The 22,196-nt window shown below is 40.5% G+C and overlaps 1 protein-coding gene across 2 annotated transcripts; it reads right to left on the bottom strand.

Moving 5' to 3' along the window:
• Positions 1-1,587: 1,587 nt before the first annotated feature.
• LOC110219848 (uncharacterized) lies at positions 1,588-11,671 on the bottom strand. Of its 2 annotated transcripts, none has more exons than XM_078145955.1 (6): positions 11,386-11,671; positions 10,822-10,901; positions 9,452-9,578; positions 8,710-8,805; positions 6,367-6,541; positions 1,588-5,883 (listed from the first exon to the last, which is right to left on the bottom strand). In XM_078145955.1, exons 1-6 carry the CDS (start codon positions 11,654-11,656, stop codon positions 5,202-5,204), a joined length of 1,431 nt encoding a protein of 476 aa, XP_078002081.1. In that variant the 5' UTR covers positions 11,657-11,671; the 3' UTR covers positions 1,588-5,201. The 2 variants fall into 2 exon arrangements, with proteins under 2 accessions (XP_078002081.1, XP_020859219.1); XM_021003560.2 differs by having other exon boundaries at positions 11,515-11,671.
• Between the last annotated feature and the right edge of the window lie 10,525 nt (positions 11,672-22,196).

Below are 22,196 nucleotides of genomic sequence, written 5' to 3'. Positions count from 1 at the left end.
AATCACCCTTAATTTCTAAATCCAGTACTCATTCTGACCTCATCTTAGTATGTGGCATGAGATGCTGGTCAAAACAATAGTTTTATGAAACTGCTTTCCAGTTTTCCTAGCAATTTTTGCCAAATAGTGAATTGTTTTCCTGTTTTCAGTATCTTGAAAATCTGCATGAATTTCTTTCGCATCAGATTCCATTGGTGTTCTTTAGTGCCATTTCTATTTCCTCACATGGTGTATCACAGTGTCACACTGATATACTGTCTGGATATGTGGTAATTGTGGTATCTGTACTGCTGCTTCTGATAAGAATAGATTGCATATATGTTCCTATTCACATTCATTTGCCATTTTCATTTGCAGTTTCTTAGGCTGATCTGACTTTGCTAGGTCTCACATGAAGCTCTCTACAAGTTTCTTTTCTGATCAACTGCTTTTTGTTGTTTTTTTGAGACTGTATTGTGGTTCGTTCTCTCTCCTCTCCCTGCCACACACCCCTCCCTGTGCCACCACTCCTTCCTATTGACTCTTTGCCTGGTGCCTTCAAGCCTGCTCAACTCTCCCTCACCCTTTAAAAAGCTTCACTTGGCCCAACTATATCCTCAAACTGTTATCCTCCACCTCTACTCCTGTCAAATTCCTAGGAAAAACAGTCTATGTTCATTCTGCCTTCGACATTCTTGAGCCCCTTCACCTCCGGATCCTCTCTCCTCTCTGGGTTTTAATGCCACTGCTCTCTCCTGATTCTCTTCTACTAGCCTGACTGCTCCTTCTCCTTCTTTGTTGGGTCACAGTCCATGCCACAAGCCCTCACGTTGGGAGTTGCAATGGTTCCACCCTCTTCTATCTACATTTGTCCAGGTCTAGCACTCTATCCACTTCCCTATCTAGCTTCCTGAATCTCTCTCTCACTAAGCTTTGCTTTGTGGTTGAGGCAAAATTTAGTTTACTGGAAATAGCAGAAAAATGAAACATCAGATTATTTCATAGTATCTATGGATAAGAACCAGGAGATAAAGTTGGGAAGAGCCAATTTTTACTTAGGACTTCCTTCAGCCTGGTTCTTCTGCTCTACTTGTAGGGTCAATGACTATGCTCATTATCTCGCTCATTGTCAACAGCTGTCTTCCCTCTATTCCTGTGGTGTGCTGGAATGCCATGCTTTCTACCTCTCAAATCTAGAACTTCCTCCCTCTGGTTCTAATAGCTTCTTTTTATACAAATTCCTTAGGGCATAGCAGTCTCTCTTGATTGATTCGAGGAGGTGTAAGGGCCCTATTCACACAGTTTTGATTGTCTGATTCAATCAAAAAATGATCACTTAATTAAGGTAAACAAGGGGTGGTTTCAACTCTACCCTTACAATAAATGGCAAGGGAAGGAAAACACTGATTTTTAAAGTGAATAGTTGGTTAAGAAAATGGTATCTATGAATGGGGATTTTAATTTTTGGATCACAGATTACAATATAGGGTTTACAGATTCCTAGCCAGTAATGGAGCACATTTAAGAAAAGCTGACAACAATGTACTCATCATTAATCATGTAGACGTAGGTGTAGCAACTGAAATTAAGGTAAACTAAGGCACAAAGTTCTGAGCACATTCAATTTATTTGTAGGACAAGTAATTACCAATAAAAGGGGTCTTCTCAGCTTCTCAATAAGGCAAATGGACCACAAGGTGAGGCCTATTAGCCTTCATATAGTTTGGGGAATTACAAGAGAACAAGGAACAGGAAGCATCACAGATTGAAAACAACATGATTTGTTACAAAGTTTGAAGGGGCAGTTAGGTGGTTCAGCAGACAGAGTTGACAGGCTTGGAGTCAGAAAGATTTGAGTTTAAATTTGGCCTCAAATACTACCTAGCTGTGTGACCCTGGGCAAGTCACTTAACCACTATTAAAATGGGGACACACTGGAGAAATGGCAGACCAGTCCAGTATCTTTGCCAAGAAAACCCCACAGATAAGTCCATAGGGTCATGAAGAGTCAGACACAAATGAACAAAAAAGTCTAAAGTGTCACAGGTGAGGGAAAACAGTATCCCTGGATGGAAGTCTGCAACGCAGGGCTAGCAACAACCCCTCTTTCAATCTTGTTGCCTGGTAAGCACACTGGTGGCATCCCCCTACATGGCTAATGTCACAGTTATACCAGGCTGGACTTTCTTGAAGGGCAGCCACTGTTGCAGAGAACAGACCAAACTCCCTGGCATCCACCTGTACCCTTCAAGGATAACAGATTTCTTCTCATTGTACAAGTGCAGGTAGTCATTCAGAGATGAAATTTTTCTTTCAATTGAAGTTATTTATAGGAAAACAACTTTTAAACTTAACTCAGAAAGGAAAATTGAACTTATGGATGCATGAACTTCTGAATTTAGCCCTGAGACAAAGACATATGGATCAGACAGTTACAGAATAGAACCAGTTATTGAATGGAATCAAATATATGATATAAAGTCGATATTTGATTTTCTCACAAGGTACTAGCTCTTCCATAGGGAAGCAGATTGGCTACTGAAAGGCGGCAAAACTTTGGAACTGTGTAGATAAAATAGAAAACTGCTTCCAGAAGAATGGAATGAGATGATTTAAGGGTAGAAAAATGACTGAGGTGGCAGAGCACTGTGACCACCCAACTCACTTACATCTGTTTCTAGAGTTCCAAAGTTTGCAATTCGCGTGATAATCAAATAACCTGCTGTAACTGAAAGTGACTGGAAGAGATGCCTTGCTTGGTTATAGCAAATGGAGAAGTTCTGAATGCTGCGGAGAAGTTCACTCACCTTGGCAGTGTACTTTCCAGGGATGTACACAGATGTTGAGGTTGACACACACACTGCCAGAGCTGGCTCAGTGTTTGGGAGGCTCCAAAGGAAAGTGTGGGAGAGAAGAGGGATTAGTCTGACTACCAAGCTGAAGGTCTACAGAGCCACTGGGCTGACCTCATTGTTGTTTGCCTGTGAAACCTTGACAGTCTACCAGAGCCATGAACCTTAATTGCTCCCATTTGAATTGTCTTAGGAAGATTCTGAAGATCACCTGGCAGGATAAGATACCAAACACAGAGGTTCTTTCTTCGAACTAAACTGCCAAGCATCCAAACTCTACCACAGAGAAATGCCAACCATAAATGTTCTTGTGCCCTTCTAGAACAAGTGTTCTCTGCGCCACAGATCCATGGGGCAAAGCGAGAGAGTGATATCACAAAATCCCAGAAGGAAAATAAGGGTATTCAGGAGGAGTGGGTGGTTAATAGTGTGAAATACAGCACACGGGTTAAAAAAAAAAAAAGAACCAGAACTATGAAAAAGCCATCAGATTCAGCAAATAAGAAATCACTGGTAATTGAGAAGAATCATTTCAAGTAGAGTAATAAAGCTGAAAGGTTTGCACAGGGCCAAGGAGTAAGAAAAGCAGAAACAGTGAGTATAGACAACTTTTTCAAGGCGTTTGGAGATATAGGAATAAAACCTTGAGATGGTAGGTTCTGGTGAAGGTTTTTTTTTTTTAATGGTTGAGATGAGAATGTTTGAAGGCAATAGGAAAGGAAGCAGCTTATCCAAGAAAGGCTGATTGAGGGCACAATCTGCTGGAGATGATGAAAAGGAATGGAACCAAGTGAAAATATGAAGGGGTTGGACTTCGAAAGAAGAGTCACCTCCTTTTCAGAGACTGTGGAAATGAGCGGGGTGGTAGATAACATCAAGAGCTTTTGAGAACCAAAGATGGAGCTCACATCAAGCAGCATCAGCTTTTTTTTCTACCTCTTCTTTGTGGATGCATTTTCTTGTAAACAACATATTGAAGGGCTTCATCTGCCTGCCATTTTTTCACTTTATTGTGTTGCTTAGCCCATCCACCTTTTAAAAATAAAAATTTATTTTTACCTTTTGATTTTACATTGTCTAAATATCCCCCTGCACCCCTCTACCTTGTCATTCCCAAAGAGTCATCTGAGAATTGTTTTTGAAGAGGAAGAGGGGGAAAAATCAACAAAACTGACGCATCAACAAGAATCATACATTATATGCAATGTCACACACTTATACACTTCAAACCTCTGCAAAACTTGAAGGCTGGTCAAAATGAGGTGCTTACTGAAAGCTTTAAAGATGAGTGTTCTCTGACGTTAATTCATAAGGCCTATACCTTGTCAGAGATCTTTTTTCTCCTGTGAAATCAGGTGTAATTGCTTTTCATATAGTGCACAATTTTTCTTTTGCAAGTTAGGACTGAAAGAAACATCTAACATAGCATTTTCTTGGCTATGTGACCTGGGACATTCTTTTGTAAAGTTAAATTGTAATATCTATCTGATTCTTATTTAGAAGTGAAAACCAAATTTTTCTTCTTGTGGTCAAATGATAACAGAGAATTTGGAAGAAATGTTGAGGGAAAGTAGGTAGGGAATAATTTAATCCATGAGGTTTCCTATTAGTCTGAATCCTCTTTTTTTGTGAGTTGCATAAAAAGAAGCTAAAGGAGGCTGAGTAGGTCAGGTAAGGGTCTTAAGTTCACGATACAGAAAGAATGGTTAAAGAATTGGGAGTGCTAGGAGTGGAAAAGAGAAGGCCCTAGGAGGACACAACAATTGTCTTCACGTATTTAAAGGATTGTCACATGTAAAAGTAATTAGCCTTTTCCTTTTTGGTGGCCAAAGAAAGAGCAATTGGTTGAAGGGGGAAAGACAAATGGACACTTAGTGAGACGTAAAAAATTCCTAATCCTTGCAGCTAGCCCAGACTAGAACAGGCTGTCTTGTCAAGGAATATGTTTTCCTTCTTGCTGGCTGTCTTAAAAACAAGGCCTACATGACCATTTCTCAAGGAAGGTACAGACTAAATTCTTTTTCATATACAGGTTGAACGAGGCAGCTACAGAGGCCCCTCCTACCTCTGAAATTCTATGTTCTTAATGAAATTTTTCTTAATTCCATTACATGCATATGACGTCTCCCCTGTGTGAATTTTTGTTTTTTACTAGCTCATATGCTGTGGGATCCAACGGAAGATAGTCTTACATTTATTCTATTCATCACATTTCTTTTGTTTTTTTTACTTCTATTTTGAAGGCAATGACATTTATGTTTATCGTTGCACCCCTAAAGGATCAGCACAGTGCCTTGTATATCATAGATGCTTAGTAAGTATTTGTTGAGTTGCAGGGAGGCTTGATGATATATAAGACTGCTGAGGTTACTATCCAGTATGAATTCTCTTATGTCGAGTCAGGGATCCTCTCTGGCTGAATGCCTTGCCACACTGGTGACATTCATACGGTCTCTCTCCAGTATGAATTCTCACATGTCGAGTAAGATCATTCCTGGAGGAGAAGGCCTTCCCACACATATGACATCCATAAGGTTTCACTCCAGTATGTACCCTCACGTGCAAATAAAGACGATTCCTGGCAGAGAAGGCCTTCCCACATTCTTTACATGTATAAGGTTTCTCTCCAGTGTGAATTCTCACATGTTGCTTCAGACCTGTCCTCCGCAGGAAGGCGTTCCCACACACATGACATTTAAAAGGTTTCTCCCCAGTATGCATCTGCACATGTTGAGTAAGATATGACCTCTGAAGGAAGGCCTTCCCACATTCATGGCATTCATAAGGTTTTATTCCAGTATGAATTTTCTCATGACGGGTAACTCCCACCTTTGAGCAAAAGGTCTTCCCACATTCATGGCATTCATAAGATCTCGCTTCATTATGAATTCTTTGATGAACATTAAGGATCACACTTTTACGGAAAGCGTTCCCACATTCATTACATTTATAAGGTTTTTCTCCAGTATGAATTCTCACATGTCGAATAAGATTTGCCTTGCTGTAGAGGGACAATCCACAGATAAGACATTTATTCTTTCCACAATGAATCCTGTGACAAGAAAGAAGGAATGGGTAGGGATTAAAAACCTTACTACATGGATTATACTCATAAGCCTGGGCGCTACTATTCATTTCATGATGTTTAATAAGCTATCTACCTTGGGAAAAAAGCTACCAGACATTAACATAAATTCATAGGACATCTTTCCAGTACAGATAATTGAGGGTGAGTGGTGGGGAAAGGCTTTTGCATATTCATTTCTCTCTAGGTTATAATTCTTGATGTTTAAGGTCAAATTGAAAACTGAAGGATTTCCCATATCCATTATGAACAAAAAACATTTTATTTGATTAGATTCTATTACATTTACTTCAGTTTGAGTATTTTCTTTGACGAATCACATTTATATGATGCTTCTTTCCTACAAGGAATTTCTATTGTTAAAAAATCACTGGCCTTACAGCTCAAGCATCTTATTTACAACACGCATGGTCTCTCATTTTATTGTGAGTTTGACTTTCATTAACTTACCAAGAATATTTCTCCTCAGTGTTCTGTTGCCTCCATAAACTAGCATCACACCCCAGGGCTTTTGTAAAATTTGAGACAAAGAGATGAACCTTTGCACATTCTTCTTTGGATGAAGGTTCAATAGAAATGCCCAGCTTTGGAGATGAATCCTTGGTTTCAGGAATATATTCCCAATCTGAAAACAAATTTTCATATCCTTCCATTTCCACCTACTGTGTACTTATAGCTGATTTCTTTTTTCTCCAGGAAGAAATAATAATGTCAAATTTGAAGGGAGAAGTGTTGTTATTTATACTTTTACATTCAGCATCACAACAACTGTGGGAGGCAGGAAGGTCAGTTATTACATTTTTCCAAAGGAGGAAACTTCGGTTGGATTTAGTGAGGTCCTACAACTACTCTGTATCAGAAATATAACTCAAAGCTCGCTTCCGTCCTTAACACTGTTTCTGTTTTTTGTTTTTTTGGCAGGAGCCATCCTACAATGAAATAAATTTGAAAACATTTAAGCAGCAAGACCATCACATAAAGAAGACTCCTGCACTGAGCAGAAGGTTGGACTGAAACCTTTTTTAATAGGTTACTAAGCTGGAAGAGAAAGGAAACATTACAGGCATGTTTCTACTTAACTTCTATGGAATAGCTGATGAAGGTGGAGAAGATGGAGATGTACACTCGGCTATAATATAATCTGACCGACAAGAGTCATGATCCAAAAGGATCCCAACAGGCTAGCACTGAACACAAAATATCTACTTAGCAAGTATAAAATGGGGGAGGTATGGTGAAAGAAACAATCTGGAGGTTTCAGTGGAGCACAGACCTGCCCCAAGGAAGCAGCTAGATGTGGCAGCCCCAAAAGTGAACGTTAACTTGGGCTGAATTAGGGGGGTGTAAGCATTTGTTAAGTGCCCACTAAGGGCTAAGCACCATCTCATCTGATCTTCTCACTGCAACCCCATAAAACAGCTGGTGTTATGATCCCCATTTTACAGTTTAGGAAATTGAGGCAATCAGAGGTTAAGTGACTGTCCAGAGTCACAGAGCTAGTAAGTGTCTGAGGCCAGATTTGAACTCAGGTCTTCCTGACTCCAGCTACTTCTAGTCAGTCACAGGCACTCAAAGCCTCCACTTCCCCTATTCCACCTCCCCTCATACTACTTTGCAATATGGATCCTGATACCACCTTCCAACTAAATCTGCCATCCTTGCCTCTTGCCAAAACTAATGTATTAGTTTATAAGGCATCAAAAAACACAGGGCAAAAATGTCCAAGGGGGAATTGGAAACCACAAGAAATTGGGAAACAATTACTGCCCTTAGTGATGTCAGGTCATCAGCATCCTCACATACTGAAAGGCCTGGTGGATGATCAAGGGAACAACAGGGAGTGGAGTGGCTTTGGAGGAGAAACTCTGCATGTCCAAAAAGGCAAAGAAGAGAGTGGAGTGGGCAAACTCTGCACCAACGAGCTTGGCTTCATTCCTGGTCCAACTCTAGAACAGTAGTAATGAAACAGTTAGGGAGTGTCTGAATAAGGAAGCAGGGACTAGCACCAGCCAGCGACAGGCCACCCATGACAGCCTTTTTTTCCTGGCTGGACACACATGCAAAAATTCTCTAAATACAAAAACAAATTGGTGTTAAGATTAACAATGGAAGACCTTTTATTACTGGACAGATGTTCATGAACAGTCCACATGAAGAGAGTGAAATGATAATACTATGTAAAAGAATCCAGTGGTTTGGGGGTATCCCAACCAAACCATCTCAGTCATACTTTGCAGAAGCAAAACACAAAAACAAAAACAAAAACAAAAACAAAAAACTTCACTTGGAAGAAAGTATCAACATTTGAAAGGAAATGTTTAGAATGAATGGAGGCCTGGCATCTCATAATGTAAAATAGTAATTACAAAAATCCTATCTGGGATCACTTACCAAACTTACGAAAGGTCAGTAATGCAACTAGAACACTACAAAGGAATACAAGATGTTGGTGTATAATAAGCACACGACCACTAACTACTGGGTGAAGGACCATTCTACAAGAAAAAGAGCATTTTGACCCAAATGAAGCTTCAAGCAACATTTCATCCTAGATACCCCCTAAATGTGTTAGCAAATGTCAGTATCCAAAACTAGAGGGAACCAGGAATGGGGAGATGAGAAGAAAGGATTGGGTGCGGAGCAGATGATGCTTCATCAGAGGGAACCATACCAGAGGGCCTCACCTCTTCTTCTGAAACCAAGGAAGGCCAGAGACCGGCTCTCTGTCCAGTACTAACACTTAGACCCCCAAATGGATAAGTTGAGCTATCAGCTGGATGGTCTCTCCCTCACCTGGAAAACTGGTCCTTGTAACTTCACTTTCTGGCCTCCAAGGAGGTTCCCCTCGCTCTAAGTGGAAGATCACATCTGGCTTGGAAACAGCAAGTCCTGTTCATAAAGAAAGAGCAAAGAGACAGGCAAAGTTCACCTCAGCTTTCAATATTGAATCCTCTCTTTCTGTGGAAAAGAGGAAAAGCAAAAGCATGCCCATAGACCAGGACACAAATGACCCCTCAAGGATGTTACATGTTCTGTTAGCAATAAAAGAGGAATCTGTTCAAGGCTGGATTTGGATTCATTAAAAAATTCATTCACTGCACCCACTGCAGGGGGAGGAGTAGAAATTTTTCATGTGCTCAGGTATCATCATTTGAACTTTTGGGGCTAATCTTAGACCTATGAGAATAGAGAGTGAAGAAGGTATCTTCCACTGTGCTGACAAAATTAGATGACAGTTTCTAGTTTTATAAAGCAAACTCCCATGAAATGTCAGCTCCTAGAGGGCAGGTTTTGTTTTGTCTTTGTGTCTTGTCCTCCTAAGCAATGCCTGACAGTAGAATTATTTCAAGGTCTTTCACTCAGAACAGATAACACAAGTACCACATCTTCAAAATGCAAAAGGATTAGCAGCCTCAGGCCTCTGTATGCCAAAGGAGAACTGCTCAACTTCCAAGAACACCACACATTTCCTGAGGGAAGTCACAAAGTCCCTCTCATAGGCAGATTCTGACTCACCCAGGGAAGTTGTTCTTACCTAGATGGACCAGGTGTCTGTAATTCTCCAGCATCACATCCCTGTACAGCTCCTTCTCAGAAAGGTCCAGGTATCCCCATTCCTCCTGGGTGAAGTCCACAGCCACATCCCTGAATGTCACTGATTCCTACAATGCCAAATGCATTTATGCTCACCCAGGGACTGCCCCTCACAGGAGCTTTGGACAGGAATCTGGTCTGTACAACAGGAGGCAATCCTCCCAGGTGCAGCTTTCAGAGTATACAGAATCACAAACTATGGCTCAATTGCTAACAGTTTCTAACCCATAACAACAAAAAAAATGCTTTATCTTTGTTAGGGAAGGCTCAGGTTGAGGATAAAGGAATACACTGGAGCCTAAAGACGTGAGATCAAATTCTGGCTCTGCTATTTACTGCCAGAGTGACTTAGAGAGCTAAGTCTCACTTTCTGCATGAGTACAACAAAAGCATGGATTAGGTGAACCGTAAGGTCCCTTCCGGTTCTAAATCAAAGATCTTATAGTCCTTATGATCCTCACTGGGCTGAGGGGTTTACAATTTCTTTCCTCATGAGGCAGGCAGTGAATGGAGTTACTATCATCTCCACTTTACAGAAGAGGAAACGGAGTCAAGGAAAGACTAAGTGGCTCACTTGTGGTCACATGATTTGTATCAGAGTGGAGATCCTGATTTGTAATCTTTGCTTATCACACTGCCTTTTGCTCTCTGGCTCCAGTCATAATCATACATCCTCTTATAAATTAGGCATCCCTGGGTCATCCTTTCAGTTCTCAACTCCCAGATCATACGGTTGAATCTATCTCATTTCTTACCTAAATTGGCTGGCTTGCTATTCTAATTACATATCGTTCCACATTCAGCCTTACACATTCCCCATCATAACCTCCACAACCTGGAAGCTACAACTTATGACACCATTCAGCTGAAATGTCACCTCCTGAGGCCCTCCCAGCTAGACTCAGTTATCAATGTCCCCCATTTTGAAAAAAACATACATTTATCTGTATTCTGTATAACATAAGGCAGACACTATCACTTCCGCATTTATATACCCTCAGCATGCCACAGTAGAGCACAAACTACACACGATAATGCCTACAGATAATTCTTTCTTCCGTTTACATTCTGAAGGAAAATCCTCAGGGTTACCATAATTCAATTCCTACAAGAACACGTCCACTCACTGGTCACTGGACAACAACCTCAAGTTCAGAGCCACAACCACTAAAGTACACAGACAGACATAAGTACATAGGCCTAAAAAATGTGGGATTCTTGGCACCCTCTTGGCCCCTTTCCTGCCACTATTACCAAAGTAAGACACGGCCCAGAAGAGGCCATTTCAGGACATAAGACACTCCCACTCACCTGGAAGGGTCTGATTGTCAGGAGGACAGGGAGCATTCCTCCCTTGGTACAACTCACTCTTTTTGGGGTAGGACAAAGGCCTGGGAAGAAAAAGGGAAATATGAGTGGGCCTAGTACGGTCCTGAAGCTCTCTGGCACCACATTTATTTCCTGCATCATATGTACAGAACAGTATTTGCATGAATGGGGATAAAAAATGCTTCCTCTCCCCAGTTCCTAGTATTATTATTATTATTCTCATGAAAGGCTCTAAGTGGTCAGATATTCGAGTTAGGGGTGAGCACTAAAGGAGAACAGAATGCCGGTATCGGGGAGCAGAGGCTGGGCAAAGGCTCGGAGGCTGGAGACGAAACGTGGACTTCTGCCCAAAGTTCACAGTCCAGCGGGGTTCGTGGTGGTGGGAGAAGAGTGGCAGCGCCCCCTCCCACTCCCAGGACCACCAGCTGACCCTCCTGCTCCGGCCGGTTCACGAGTGCAAACGAGCCCCGCCCCCTCTGCCCGGGGCCCTCCTGCTGCTCTCCCTCATGCTCGGGCCCCGCGCCCATGCCCCAGTAGGCCCCTTACGGGCCCGCGGTCCCAGAACAGCCCGGGGCCAGCCGAGGCGACGGCCTGGGAAAGAAGGCTGCCGCTGGGCTGGGGCGAGGAAAGGAGAGCCCCTAGGGCGGCGTGGACGCGTGGCACCGGAGGGCTCACCCCCGGCAGGCAGCAAGTACTCCGGGAGGCCGCCGGGGGTCGTCTCGGCCACCCACGTGGAGACAGACACCGGAACAGGAAGCCGGCGCGAGCGGAGACTTCCGGGACCAGGCGTGCCGAGGACCTCGTGGCCAGTACGCATGCTCAGGAGCGCCGCGGGTTGGAAAGGAGAGGAGCTTTTCGGCAGCCATTGGCCAAGCACTTCCCGCGCTTCGCCTTCTGGGAATTGTAGTTCGTAGTTGTAGTACTGGGGGCCACAGAGCGGGAGGCTACGCGTGTGGCTTTTTATCCTGGGCCAGGTGGAGCAGGGCTGACCCCGGGGCTCCGGTGGCCCCCGTAGTCTCTGATGGTGGATCCCCCTCCCGAAGCCTTCTCACCCCCGGACCACTCTTGCCAGGGCAGGGCCTCGGCCTTGCCTCCCGCGAAGCCGGAGGACGGAGCGAAGCGGCCCCTTCCACTGCGGGGGACGGGGGGAGGGCTGGGGGCACGTGCACGGGTGGGGGAAGGCAGAGGGAGTCCCGAAGCCCGGGCAGGGCAGGGGAGGTCAGCTGTCCTGGAGAAGGGGCCGGACGGCCGGTGTAAAGGCTTCCGGAGGAGACACGGCGAGGCAGCGGAGTGGATGCCCCTCGAGGGCAGGGACTTTCCTCCTTTAAAGGTGGATCTACGGTGCCTACACAAAACGGACGCCGAGGGAGCGCGTCTTGATGGACGTTATTCCGTGGGACGCCCACTGGAGTCCAGACCACGCGTGCTCGTGCTTTCTCGCACACACCCCCTCCTCGCCGGGCCCCGGCGCGGGGAGCAAGGCGCGTTTCCTGGGATAAGCCCATCTTCTTCTCATGGACTTTATTTTCCCACAAAGTTTGTTATTGGGTCTTTTTTAACATAACTGTCATTTCTGATTAAAAAAAAAAAACAAAAACTCCCTTGGCCCCGCACTCCAGACTGAACCTCTCTTTTTGCAAAGAAAAATAAATGGGCTAGAACACCCCGTCGTGGACTGCACTGGACAGAGCATCCAGCCTTCCTTCCCGGTAGACTCGCCCCCCCCTCGTGGGGGGAGGGAGACCTTGGTCACTTACTCAGAGCTCACCTTCCTTCAGTGACCCTTCCTAGGTGTGTTGCGGTAGCAGGAGGTCTGCATATCTGCCTATTCACTGCTCATCAGTTCGCATAAGATTCAGCGGAGCCGGCTAGATAAGAGAAGCTGGGCAACATAAGAGTCCGTTGTTTGATCAGCTCCAGAGTCCAGAGCTGCCTTTCTGCCCTTGACAAAACCCACTGTGTCAATAGACCTAGTATTGTCATACAAATGTCTCTAGTATTAGTAGCCCCCAAAACTATTTAGGAAAGAACTCTGTATTTGATTTTTAAAATATTGTTGGCTAGGTGGAAGGTACTTTGTTGGAAAATAGACTTAGACCAACATATATTGTAAAATCCACATTAAAAACATACATGAATGTCTTTAATATTAAAGATCCAGGCTTTTAAAAATGGGAAGAAAAGCAGAATATATGCTCCACAGCTATGAGTAGATATATTTCTAATCAATCAAGGAAGAGATACTTACAAAATGTTTAATATTATATATAAAAGCATAAAAAGTTGTTTTTACTAAAAAAAAAAAAGATAATTATCCATGAAATAAATGGCTAGGGACAGATGACTATGAATGATGAGCCCCTTGAAGTGTTCAAATTTTCTGATTTTGCATTTTCCAAAGTTTATGTAAAATATCATACTTGTTTCCAACTGAGTGATGACATGAAAAAAATTTTTAAGTTTTTATCTGTTTATTACTTTAATATAATGAAAACAAAAATATATTTCTGATTGAAGTTTCCAGTTCACAGCAATACAGTGGTTACAGATGGCAAAATTTTTAAAATTCAGAGTTTTTTAATAGTATGCCTAAAAATTAGCTTGCATTGAGGATCTCATAAAAAAGATCATTAATGTCTTTTAAAATATTTTAGCAATATAGACTGAACTATCTGCTCTTTATATCTTCCTACATGAGCCAGTGGGTGTAGAGAGATTTATCCACGTCCCAGCAAATGTGTATATTCACATTCTCACACAATGAACCAAGTGGAACTGGATGCCATGGAGCATTTTCTAAAAGTGGTAACAAGGCCTTAAAGGTGATGTTGTTGGCCTTCTAACATGTTTCAAGAGCTGGGCTAAAATAACTTGCAAACCAGCATAGCGTTAGCCCTCTGTGTTTTCCTACTTGACTGTGAACGAAATGGAAGCAATTGGAAAATGGTAGTCACCTCTCAGCATAAGTGTTTGGAGACCAATAAATAAACATTGGTTTTAATTTAAAATCCCTTCCCTCATCATATACCGGTAAAATCTTAGGAGATCAAGGACTGTTTAAATTCCTATCAATTTTATTTATTCTTAGAATTGTTGAGGTCTTGAAGGCATCTTTTCCAGAATAAGCCTGTTTCATCCATAGTAAAAAATTGTTGATCAGGGTATCAACCTTCAATTATTTTCTTCAACATATCAGGTTACTTATCCGCCACATCCTCATTTGCACTGGCCATCTGACCAGCAATTTTAACATCATGCAGTTGAACTTGATTTTTAAAGTGACTGCACCAACCGTGTCAATAAGTTTCTTCACAATCTACTTCATTTCCATTTTCTTTCAGTGCCTTAAATAAACTTGGAACTTTGTACTGGGTGCTCTGCTAAGAGGAATGCATTTTTTTTTTTGCAATCATCAACTCATACAACTAAAAGATGCTCCATTTCTATCACCGCAACACTTCTATTCCTTTTCCTTGTTTGGAAAACAAAAGTGGTGCAACTTTGCCTTCTTTTATTTTACCTGCATGTTTTATATTTTGTACCATTGAAAATATCAAAATTAACTTTACCTCTGTATAGATTTCTACTGTATTGATCATACAATGTAACCGATTTTATGCTGTATTAATTTTACAATTGAGTCTGCATGTGCCTAAAGGCATCTTTCCATGTACTTGAATTAAGCTCAGGAACTAGGATTCCCTTCCCAAGTTACTTTAAAGATATAATTAAGAGAGTTGTTATCTTTCCTACCAGAGCACTGAACACAAGGTACGATCCCACCAAAAGATAGGTCATCTGTCTTTGCTAGTCTTTGTGAAATGGAGGGAGATTTTATCTCTTCCAAGGAGGCAAGAAGTCTGGTAGTTCTGATCCCCTAGCAAAGATTACAAGAGGCAGATGGGTCCCATAATTAGCCTCACCTGAATGCCAGCCCACTTTTCTTTGTACAGACGATTGTAATGTTCCACGACTATCAAGACCCCCTTCTTTCTTGTGTGTCAATAAAAGGGGTCCCCATCTTCTCATGAGAGTCGCTGGCTTTACTGAGGTGGCCAGTCTGACCTACTTTGGTAACAGTTAACACACATCACTCTTGAATTGATTTTGCTCAGAGAATGCACCTCAGTTTATTAAATTTACGTGAGACACATATTCAGGAATTCGCACATTTTGTCCTATTTTTGAGTTCCTGTGATGATATTGATATCATAGAATTACATCAACTTTATGTTCTAATGTAAAATAACAAGTCTTTGTCTGACTCAGTTGTCTCAACTGTCAGGATAATAACAGCATCTACCTCCCAGGGTTATTGTAAAGATCAAATTAAAAGTGCTTTAGAAGTGTTAGAGCACTAAAAAAAAATCAGCTATCATCATCACCACCACCATCGTCATCATCATCATTATTATTATACCAAAACACTCATGGTAGCCATGGACTGGAAAATCAAGTGAGGAGTGTCTGAAAGGCTAGCCTGTGAATGCTCTTCAATGTTATTGCAGAGTAATAAATGATGAACATGAAAAATACACGAAAAAATACATTAAATTCTTGCATTCCAATCTTAATTTCCTGATGTATTTGATGTCTCCTTTCCAATTAATAGCATTCCCGACTTCAAATAGATTCACACAGTTACAATGTAATATAAATTCTTTCATTTGGTAAAGGTCTTCATTACGTCCCACATTCATTATCTCCAGTGTGAATCTTCTGATATTCTCTTAGTATGGAAGGCTTTATGAAAGTTTTGTGCACTGATTACATTTGTGAGTTTTCTCTCCAGTATGTATGTTCTTACGTATCCTAATGAGCTGCAGTTCAATGGCTCCCCATACTGATTACATTGGGAAGACTTTCCAGTATGAATTCTTTGATGTCTAATAAGGCGTGACTCCCATCTGAAGGCCTTCCCACATTCACTACATTTAAAGGGCTTCTCTCCAGCATGAATCCTCTGATGTGTTGCACATTGGTAAAGCTTTATGAACACTTTTCCACAATGATGACATTTGTAAGGTTTCTCTCCAATATGAACACTCTTATCTACTTCACATTGGGATGATTTTATAAAAGCTTTAGAACACCAAGAAGGCATACAATCTGATACAGGCTCTACTTATACATTCATGTTAAGCATATTTTCCCATTAGTCATGATGTAAAGAACAATTAGAACTAATAGGAGGAACCATGAGAATGAAACAAGAAAACAAAATAACAAAGGGAAAGGAGAGCAAATAGTACGCTTCCATCTACATTCAGACTCCATAGTTCTTTCTCTGGGTGTGGATAGCAATTTCCATCATGAGTCTTCTGGAGTTGTCTTAGATTCTTTCATTGCTGTGAAGAGCCAAGTCTATCAAAGTCAGTCATCCCATAGTGCGACTGTTGCTGTGTACCATGTTCTGATTCTGCTTACTTCACTCACCACCAGTTCATATAAGTCTTTCCAAGTTTTTCTGAAGTCCACATGCTCATCATTTCTTATAGCACAATAGTATTCCATTACATTCATATATCACAACTTGTTCAGCCATTCCTCAATCGATGGGCATCCCCTCGGTTTCCAATTCTTTGCCGCCACAGAAAGAGCTCCTATAAATATTTTTGTACGTGTGGGTCCTTTTCCAATTTTTATGACCTCTTTAGGATACAGACCTAGGAATGGTATTGCTTGGTTTTATTTATATATATATATATATATATACACACACACACACATAGTCTTGACCCCCTACTTTTATATATATATACATATATACATATAATCTTGACCCCCTACTTAGTTGAGCTGTTTAGCATCAGGCTAACTGATCCCATGCACATGTCTTGTTTCCCTGCTTAATAAAAATCTTTAATTGCACAGGTATCATTTTCCTCTGGTTTTCTTCCCTTTTTAAGGAAAAGGAAGATTTAGATCTCAAGGACTGGCCTTTGCATTGTGTAGGTATCTTTCCCCTTGGGAGGAAAAGAGATCTAAATTCCAGAGATGGGGAGAGGAGAGAGAGAGAGAGAGAGAGAGAGAGAGAGAGAGAGAGAGAGAGAGAGAGAGAGAGAGAGAGAGAGAGAGAGAGAGAGAGAGAGAGAGAGAAAGAGAGAGAGAGAGAGAGAGAGAGAGAGAGAGAGAGAGAGAGAGAGAGAGAGAGAGAGAGAGAGTACTTCAGTTCACATTTGTCTTTCTCTTCCCAAGAACTTTTCCTGTGAATCGTTTTTCATTGTCTGGAATGACTCTCCCAGCTGCTTTGTTTCTTCTCTAACTTTACCTCACTATGCCAGGATTCTCTCAAAGCTAAGTCACAGGAAAGTCTTGCCTCCTTGGTCTGAGGCCTGGCTTTCCAATCTGAAGGAAACAAATGATAGAAACATGTCCTCTTACTTCTAAGGACAGAAAGAAAACTGACAGATATTTAGGATTGCTTCAGTTTGCTCCCTTGTATTTTGCCTTCTCTTTTCCTCCCACTTTAGTCCTGGCCAGATTTCTGACTCCTGGAGGTATCCTTCCCATTTGGCTGTCCCTCGTTCCCTCCCCAGGACACAAATGAGTGGGGAAAGGTGTCTACTCACATCTCATCTCCCAGTTCTAGCTTTCCCTTTTAATTTTGCAAGATTCTTTTTGGACTGTTTCATGGTGCTTTTTCTCTCCACTGACACTGTTGTAATTATCGTCAATATTGGTTTTTTGGCCCTGCTTACTTCACTTTGCATTTGTGGATGACTTTCCACCTAGATATGAACTTGGTGAGACCAGTGCATTGTAGCCACTGAGCCAAGTTTTGAGCCAACTCCCCTAAGACTAGGTTGGTATAAGGGGAGACTATAAGTTAGAGGTACTGTGGGAAATGCATGTAAATTTGTTCTTGCTCTATCTTCAAAGAAATATCTCTTCCTAAAGGTTTAGCAATTTCACGTGGATAAAAAGAAACAGAATGCTAGCTAGAGGCCCCTAGCAAATAGGGGAAATACAGATGCTCAGGGCTTGAATCAACAGAAGGTCGGCATTCCACTCCAGATCCAACTGGAGAGGTAGCATGCCAAGCCCTGAGAGGCTGGAGCCAGAACATACAGGTTGCAGGAATTTGGAGTATTCATTCACAAGAGTAATAGTTTAGAATTATTTTGAGAACTCTTTGTTCATATTATTTATCTTTATTAGGGAGTGGCTTTTTTAGTCTTATATAACCTGTTTCCTTTATGCTAACTGCTTTCATTTATTTGGGCAAATGCTTTTCATTTTATGTAATCAAAACTATCTATTTTCTCTTCTGTAAGCTTCTATCCTGTGTTGGGAATTCATTTCCCAAGGACTCCCAGAGTAGATGTTTGCCCAAATATAGGCAGACTGTGAAGCTCCTGTATATTACTCTAGCAAAGGCCTGACTTCACAACAGACTAAATAATAATCAATAAATTCAGTGTAAAATGACAGTTAATAACCTCTGTGGCAGCAGGAAGGAAAACAGTGGAGAGGGAAATGTGGAATAGTGGGAGGGGGGAAGGAGGAAGGGAGGGGGAGGAAATGGAGAGAGGGAGAGAAGGAGGGAGGGAGGACAGAGAGAGAAATGGAGACAGAGAGAGGACATGCTGGTGAGAGCAATCCAGGGGAAAAACACAATTGGAAGGGATCAAGGTTTCATGTCAATAAAAGCAGAAGGATGCACTGAAATCCTTCTGTTTCCTTCAGATGGGGATACCAGGCTTTACACCAAGGATTCTGCTCCAAAGCTAAGTTTCGATTTGAGAAAATCCTGGCTTTGTGACATCAAGTTAGAGAAGCAAAACAACTAGGAGGGTCATTCCAGACAATGATCCTCAAGAAAACTTCCAATGAAGGGAGAATTAACACATGCAATACATTTGAGAGAAGTTTTACTCACGGGGTTTCTGTCCAACCAAATGTCCCCATAGATTCCCCGTGAATATTATGAAAGTGGAATGACCTTCAGACAATATTCAGGCCAATTCAACCTAAGAAAATCTTCTTGGGAAAAAGACATTCCAAATATAGTGAATATAAGGATTGCTTTAATGAGCAGAGACAGCTCATTCAGTATCAAAGGAAGCATATTAGAGTGAAGAGTTTTTAAGGCAATCATTGTAAGACAGATTTTGATTTGATCTCAGACCTTAGCAGTCATCATAAAAGTCATACCATGCTTTCTAAATACAATAAAGATGGCATAGGCTTCATTCATCAGTCATCTCTCAATTTATATCAGAGAGTTCATACTAGGGAGACATTGTATGAACATGCTCAATGGTGGGAAAGCCTTTTTTCAGAATCTCAATCTTATTAAACATCTAGAAATTCACCAACTAGAAAAGCCAAGGAAATGCAATGAATTTGGAAAGACCTTCCCCCAGGGATCATCCCTCATTTCACATCAGAGGATTCATTCTGGAAAGAAAACTTACAAATGTAATCAATGTGCAAACACTTTCATAAAGCCCTCCAAACTTGCATTACATCAGAAAATTCATACTGGAGAGAAGCCTTACACATGTAATGAATGTGTGAAAGCCTTCAGATGGAGGGCAGGGCAAACCTTACAGTACATGAAAGCATTCATACAGGAGAGAAACTTTATGCATGTAATGAATGTGGGGAGTCCTTCCGACAGAGGGCAGAACTTACTGTACATGAAAGGATTCACACTAGAGAGAAACTTTACAAATGTAATAAATATGGAAAGGTTTTTGGAAAGCCCTTCAACCTTGCTGAATATCGGAGGATTCATACTGGAGAGAAGCCCTACAAATGTAATGAATGTGAGAAGGCCTCCCTCATTAACTCACAAGTCATTTCTTGTAAGACAGGAGAGAGTTCATACTAGAGACAAACCTTTGAACTGTTTGAGGTGGAAAAACCTTTAGCTGGAAGGCAGACATCATCAGATATCAGAAAATTCATTTTATAAATGAATCCAAGAGCATTTATTGAAATTTTCTCTGAATTTTTTAATGTTTGTCTTTTATTAATACACAATATTATACCAGGACACTCATAGACCCTAGTTTCTTCAGTTTTTCCTCAAGTAATTGGCAAACCTTTCATTTCCACTTTTGCTATGCATCTTGTGTTGTATCATGCATCTTTTAAGGTTAACACTAGCATCTGTGGACCAAAAACTATGGCCAGTTTAATGATTTGTTCCTGGAGGATAATTCCATTGTTTTATTTTTAAATAAAATACTCATTTTTGTTATATATTCAACAACACATTCAGCAAATACGAGCATTTCAATAAACAACAGAAAAGCAGGACTGTGCATGGAACTACAAATCTCCCTGACATTCAACTTGTGTGTATATATTTTAGTAAACATAATTTTTTTTTCATTTGCCCCTGTACTTAGATTAAGGTACATCTTCTATCCATGACTCTGAAAGGTCTATGATCTATTTCTCTTAATGCATACCTACATACATATATGTGCATATGTATATATACATATATAGTAACAAAATTCATTTGGAAGAACAAAAGTTCAAGAATATCACAAGAACTAATGGAAAAAATGTAAAAGAAGTAGCTTTAGCAGTACCAGATCTTAAGCTATATTATAAGGCAGTAATTATGAAAACTATCTGGTACTGGCTGAGAAATAGAAAGGTAGACCAGTGGAACAGAGTAGACATACAATCTACAGCAATAAACGAATATAGTTACCCAGTGTTTGACAGGTGTAAAGACTTAAGTTTTGGGGATAAGAATTCATTATTTGGTAAAAACTGTTGGGAAAGTTGGAAAGTATTCTGGCAGAAATTGGGCATAGACCAGTATCTTACACCATTTACCAAGATAAGGTCAAAATGGATACATGAGCTAGATATAAAAGAAGATATTACAAGAAAATTTGAAGAACATGGAACTTATGGATAAGTGAATAATTTATGAACAAGAAAGAGATAGTGTTGTGAGATGTAAAATGGATAATTTTTACTATATTGAATTTAAAAGGTTTTGTACAAATAAAACAAATGTAGCCAAGACCAGAAGGAAAGCAGAATACTGGGGGAAGGGGGAATTTTATAGGCGGTTCCTCAGATAAAGGTCTTATATCTCAAATATATGAATAACTTTGTCAAATCTGTAAGAATGTGAGTCATTCCCCAATTGATAAATGGTCAAAGGATATGAACAGACAGTGTTCTGATGAAGAAATAAAAGTTATATGTGGTAACTTAAAAAATGGTCTAAATCATTATTGATTAGAGAAATGCAAATCAAAACAACTTTGAGATATCATTTTATATCTACTAGATTGGCTAAAATGATAGAAGGGGAAAGTAACAAATGTTGGAGAGGATGTGGAAAAAATGGGACCTTAATTCATTATTGGTGGATCTGTGAACTGATCCAACCATTTTAGACATAAATTTGAAATTATACCCAAAGTGTTATTAAACTACCTATACCTTTTGACCCAGCAATACCACTACTAGGTCTGCTTCCCAAGATGATTAGGGAAAATGGAAAAGAACCGACATGCTCTAAAATATTTATAGCAGCTCTCTTTGTGGTGGCAAAGAACTAGAAATTGCAGGAATACCCATCAACTAGGGAATGGCTAAATAAATTGTGGTATATGCTCATAATGGAACATTACTCTGTTATAAGAAATGATGAGCTCAATGATTTTAGAAAAACATAGAGAGACCTTCATGAAATAATAAAAAGAGAGATGAGCAAAACCAAGAGAACATTGTGTATAGTAACAGCAGTATTGTTTTAAGAACAACTTTGAGCAACCAAGTCATTCTGACTATTATAAATACCCAAATTAACCTCAAAGATCCTATGAAGAAAAGTGCTACTTGAATCTAGAAAGGAATATTTCTGTGGTGTAGGAAATGATGAGATGGTTGATTTAGAGAAACATGGAAAGACTTGGATTTATAAAGGAAGATGCTATGTACCTTCAGAGAAACAGATGATAGGAGGAAATAAGCACAGTAGAGTCTTACATATATGTGTATGAGTGTATATGTGTATATGTGTGCATTTATAAATATCTATATATCCATACTTAATTCTAGCCTTCTTTAGGGTGAAGGTGTTTGGGAGGGGGGAAATAAAGTAAAAAGTGCAGAATAGAGAACAAAAGAAAACCAACAAGGATACAAAAAAAGCTGGGCAGCATTGAAAACAATGTGTAGTATTTGTTATATAGGTTTTCTTGAAATGGATATTTATTGTTTTATATTGAATCCTCTTTTGTAGTCTGCTTCATACATGGCAATGTTTTTTCTTTTCTCTTTTTGGATTTAAAGATAAAATAAAAATTTTACCAAAAAATCTTATGGTGTAATTTTTAGCATTAAGGACACATATTCATTAAGATTGTCAT

Source organism: Phascolarctos cinereus, unplaced genomic scaffold (assembly GCF_003287225.1).
Source record: "Phascolarctos cinereus isolate Bilbo 61053 unplaced genomic scaffold, phaCin_HiC Scaffold_726;HRSCAF=1367, whole genome shotgun sequence".
In the NCBI taxonomy this organism is placed as follows: domain Eukaryota; kingdom Metazoa; phylum Chordata; class Mammalia; order Diprotodontia; family Phascolarctidae; genus Phascolarctos; species Phascolarctos cinereus.
This window is presented reverse-complemented; position numbering and strand designations above follow the sequence as displayed.

Bases quoted from the DNA above. Each gene is read 5' to 3' on its own strand.
- LOC110219848 (XM_078145955.1), bottom strand. From the start codon at position 11,656: ATGCGTACTGGCCACGAGGTCCTCGGCACGCCTGGTCCCGGAAGTCTC. The intron at 10,902-11,385 runs GTAAGGGGCCTA...TTTTCTTCCCAG, and splicing joins TGTTCTGGGACCGCGGGCCC to GCCTTTGTCCTACCCCAAAA. The intron at 5,884-6,366 runs GTAAGTTAATGA...TTCTTGTCACAG, and splicing joins ACTGAGGAGAAATATTCTTG to GATTCATTGTGGAAAGAATA.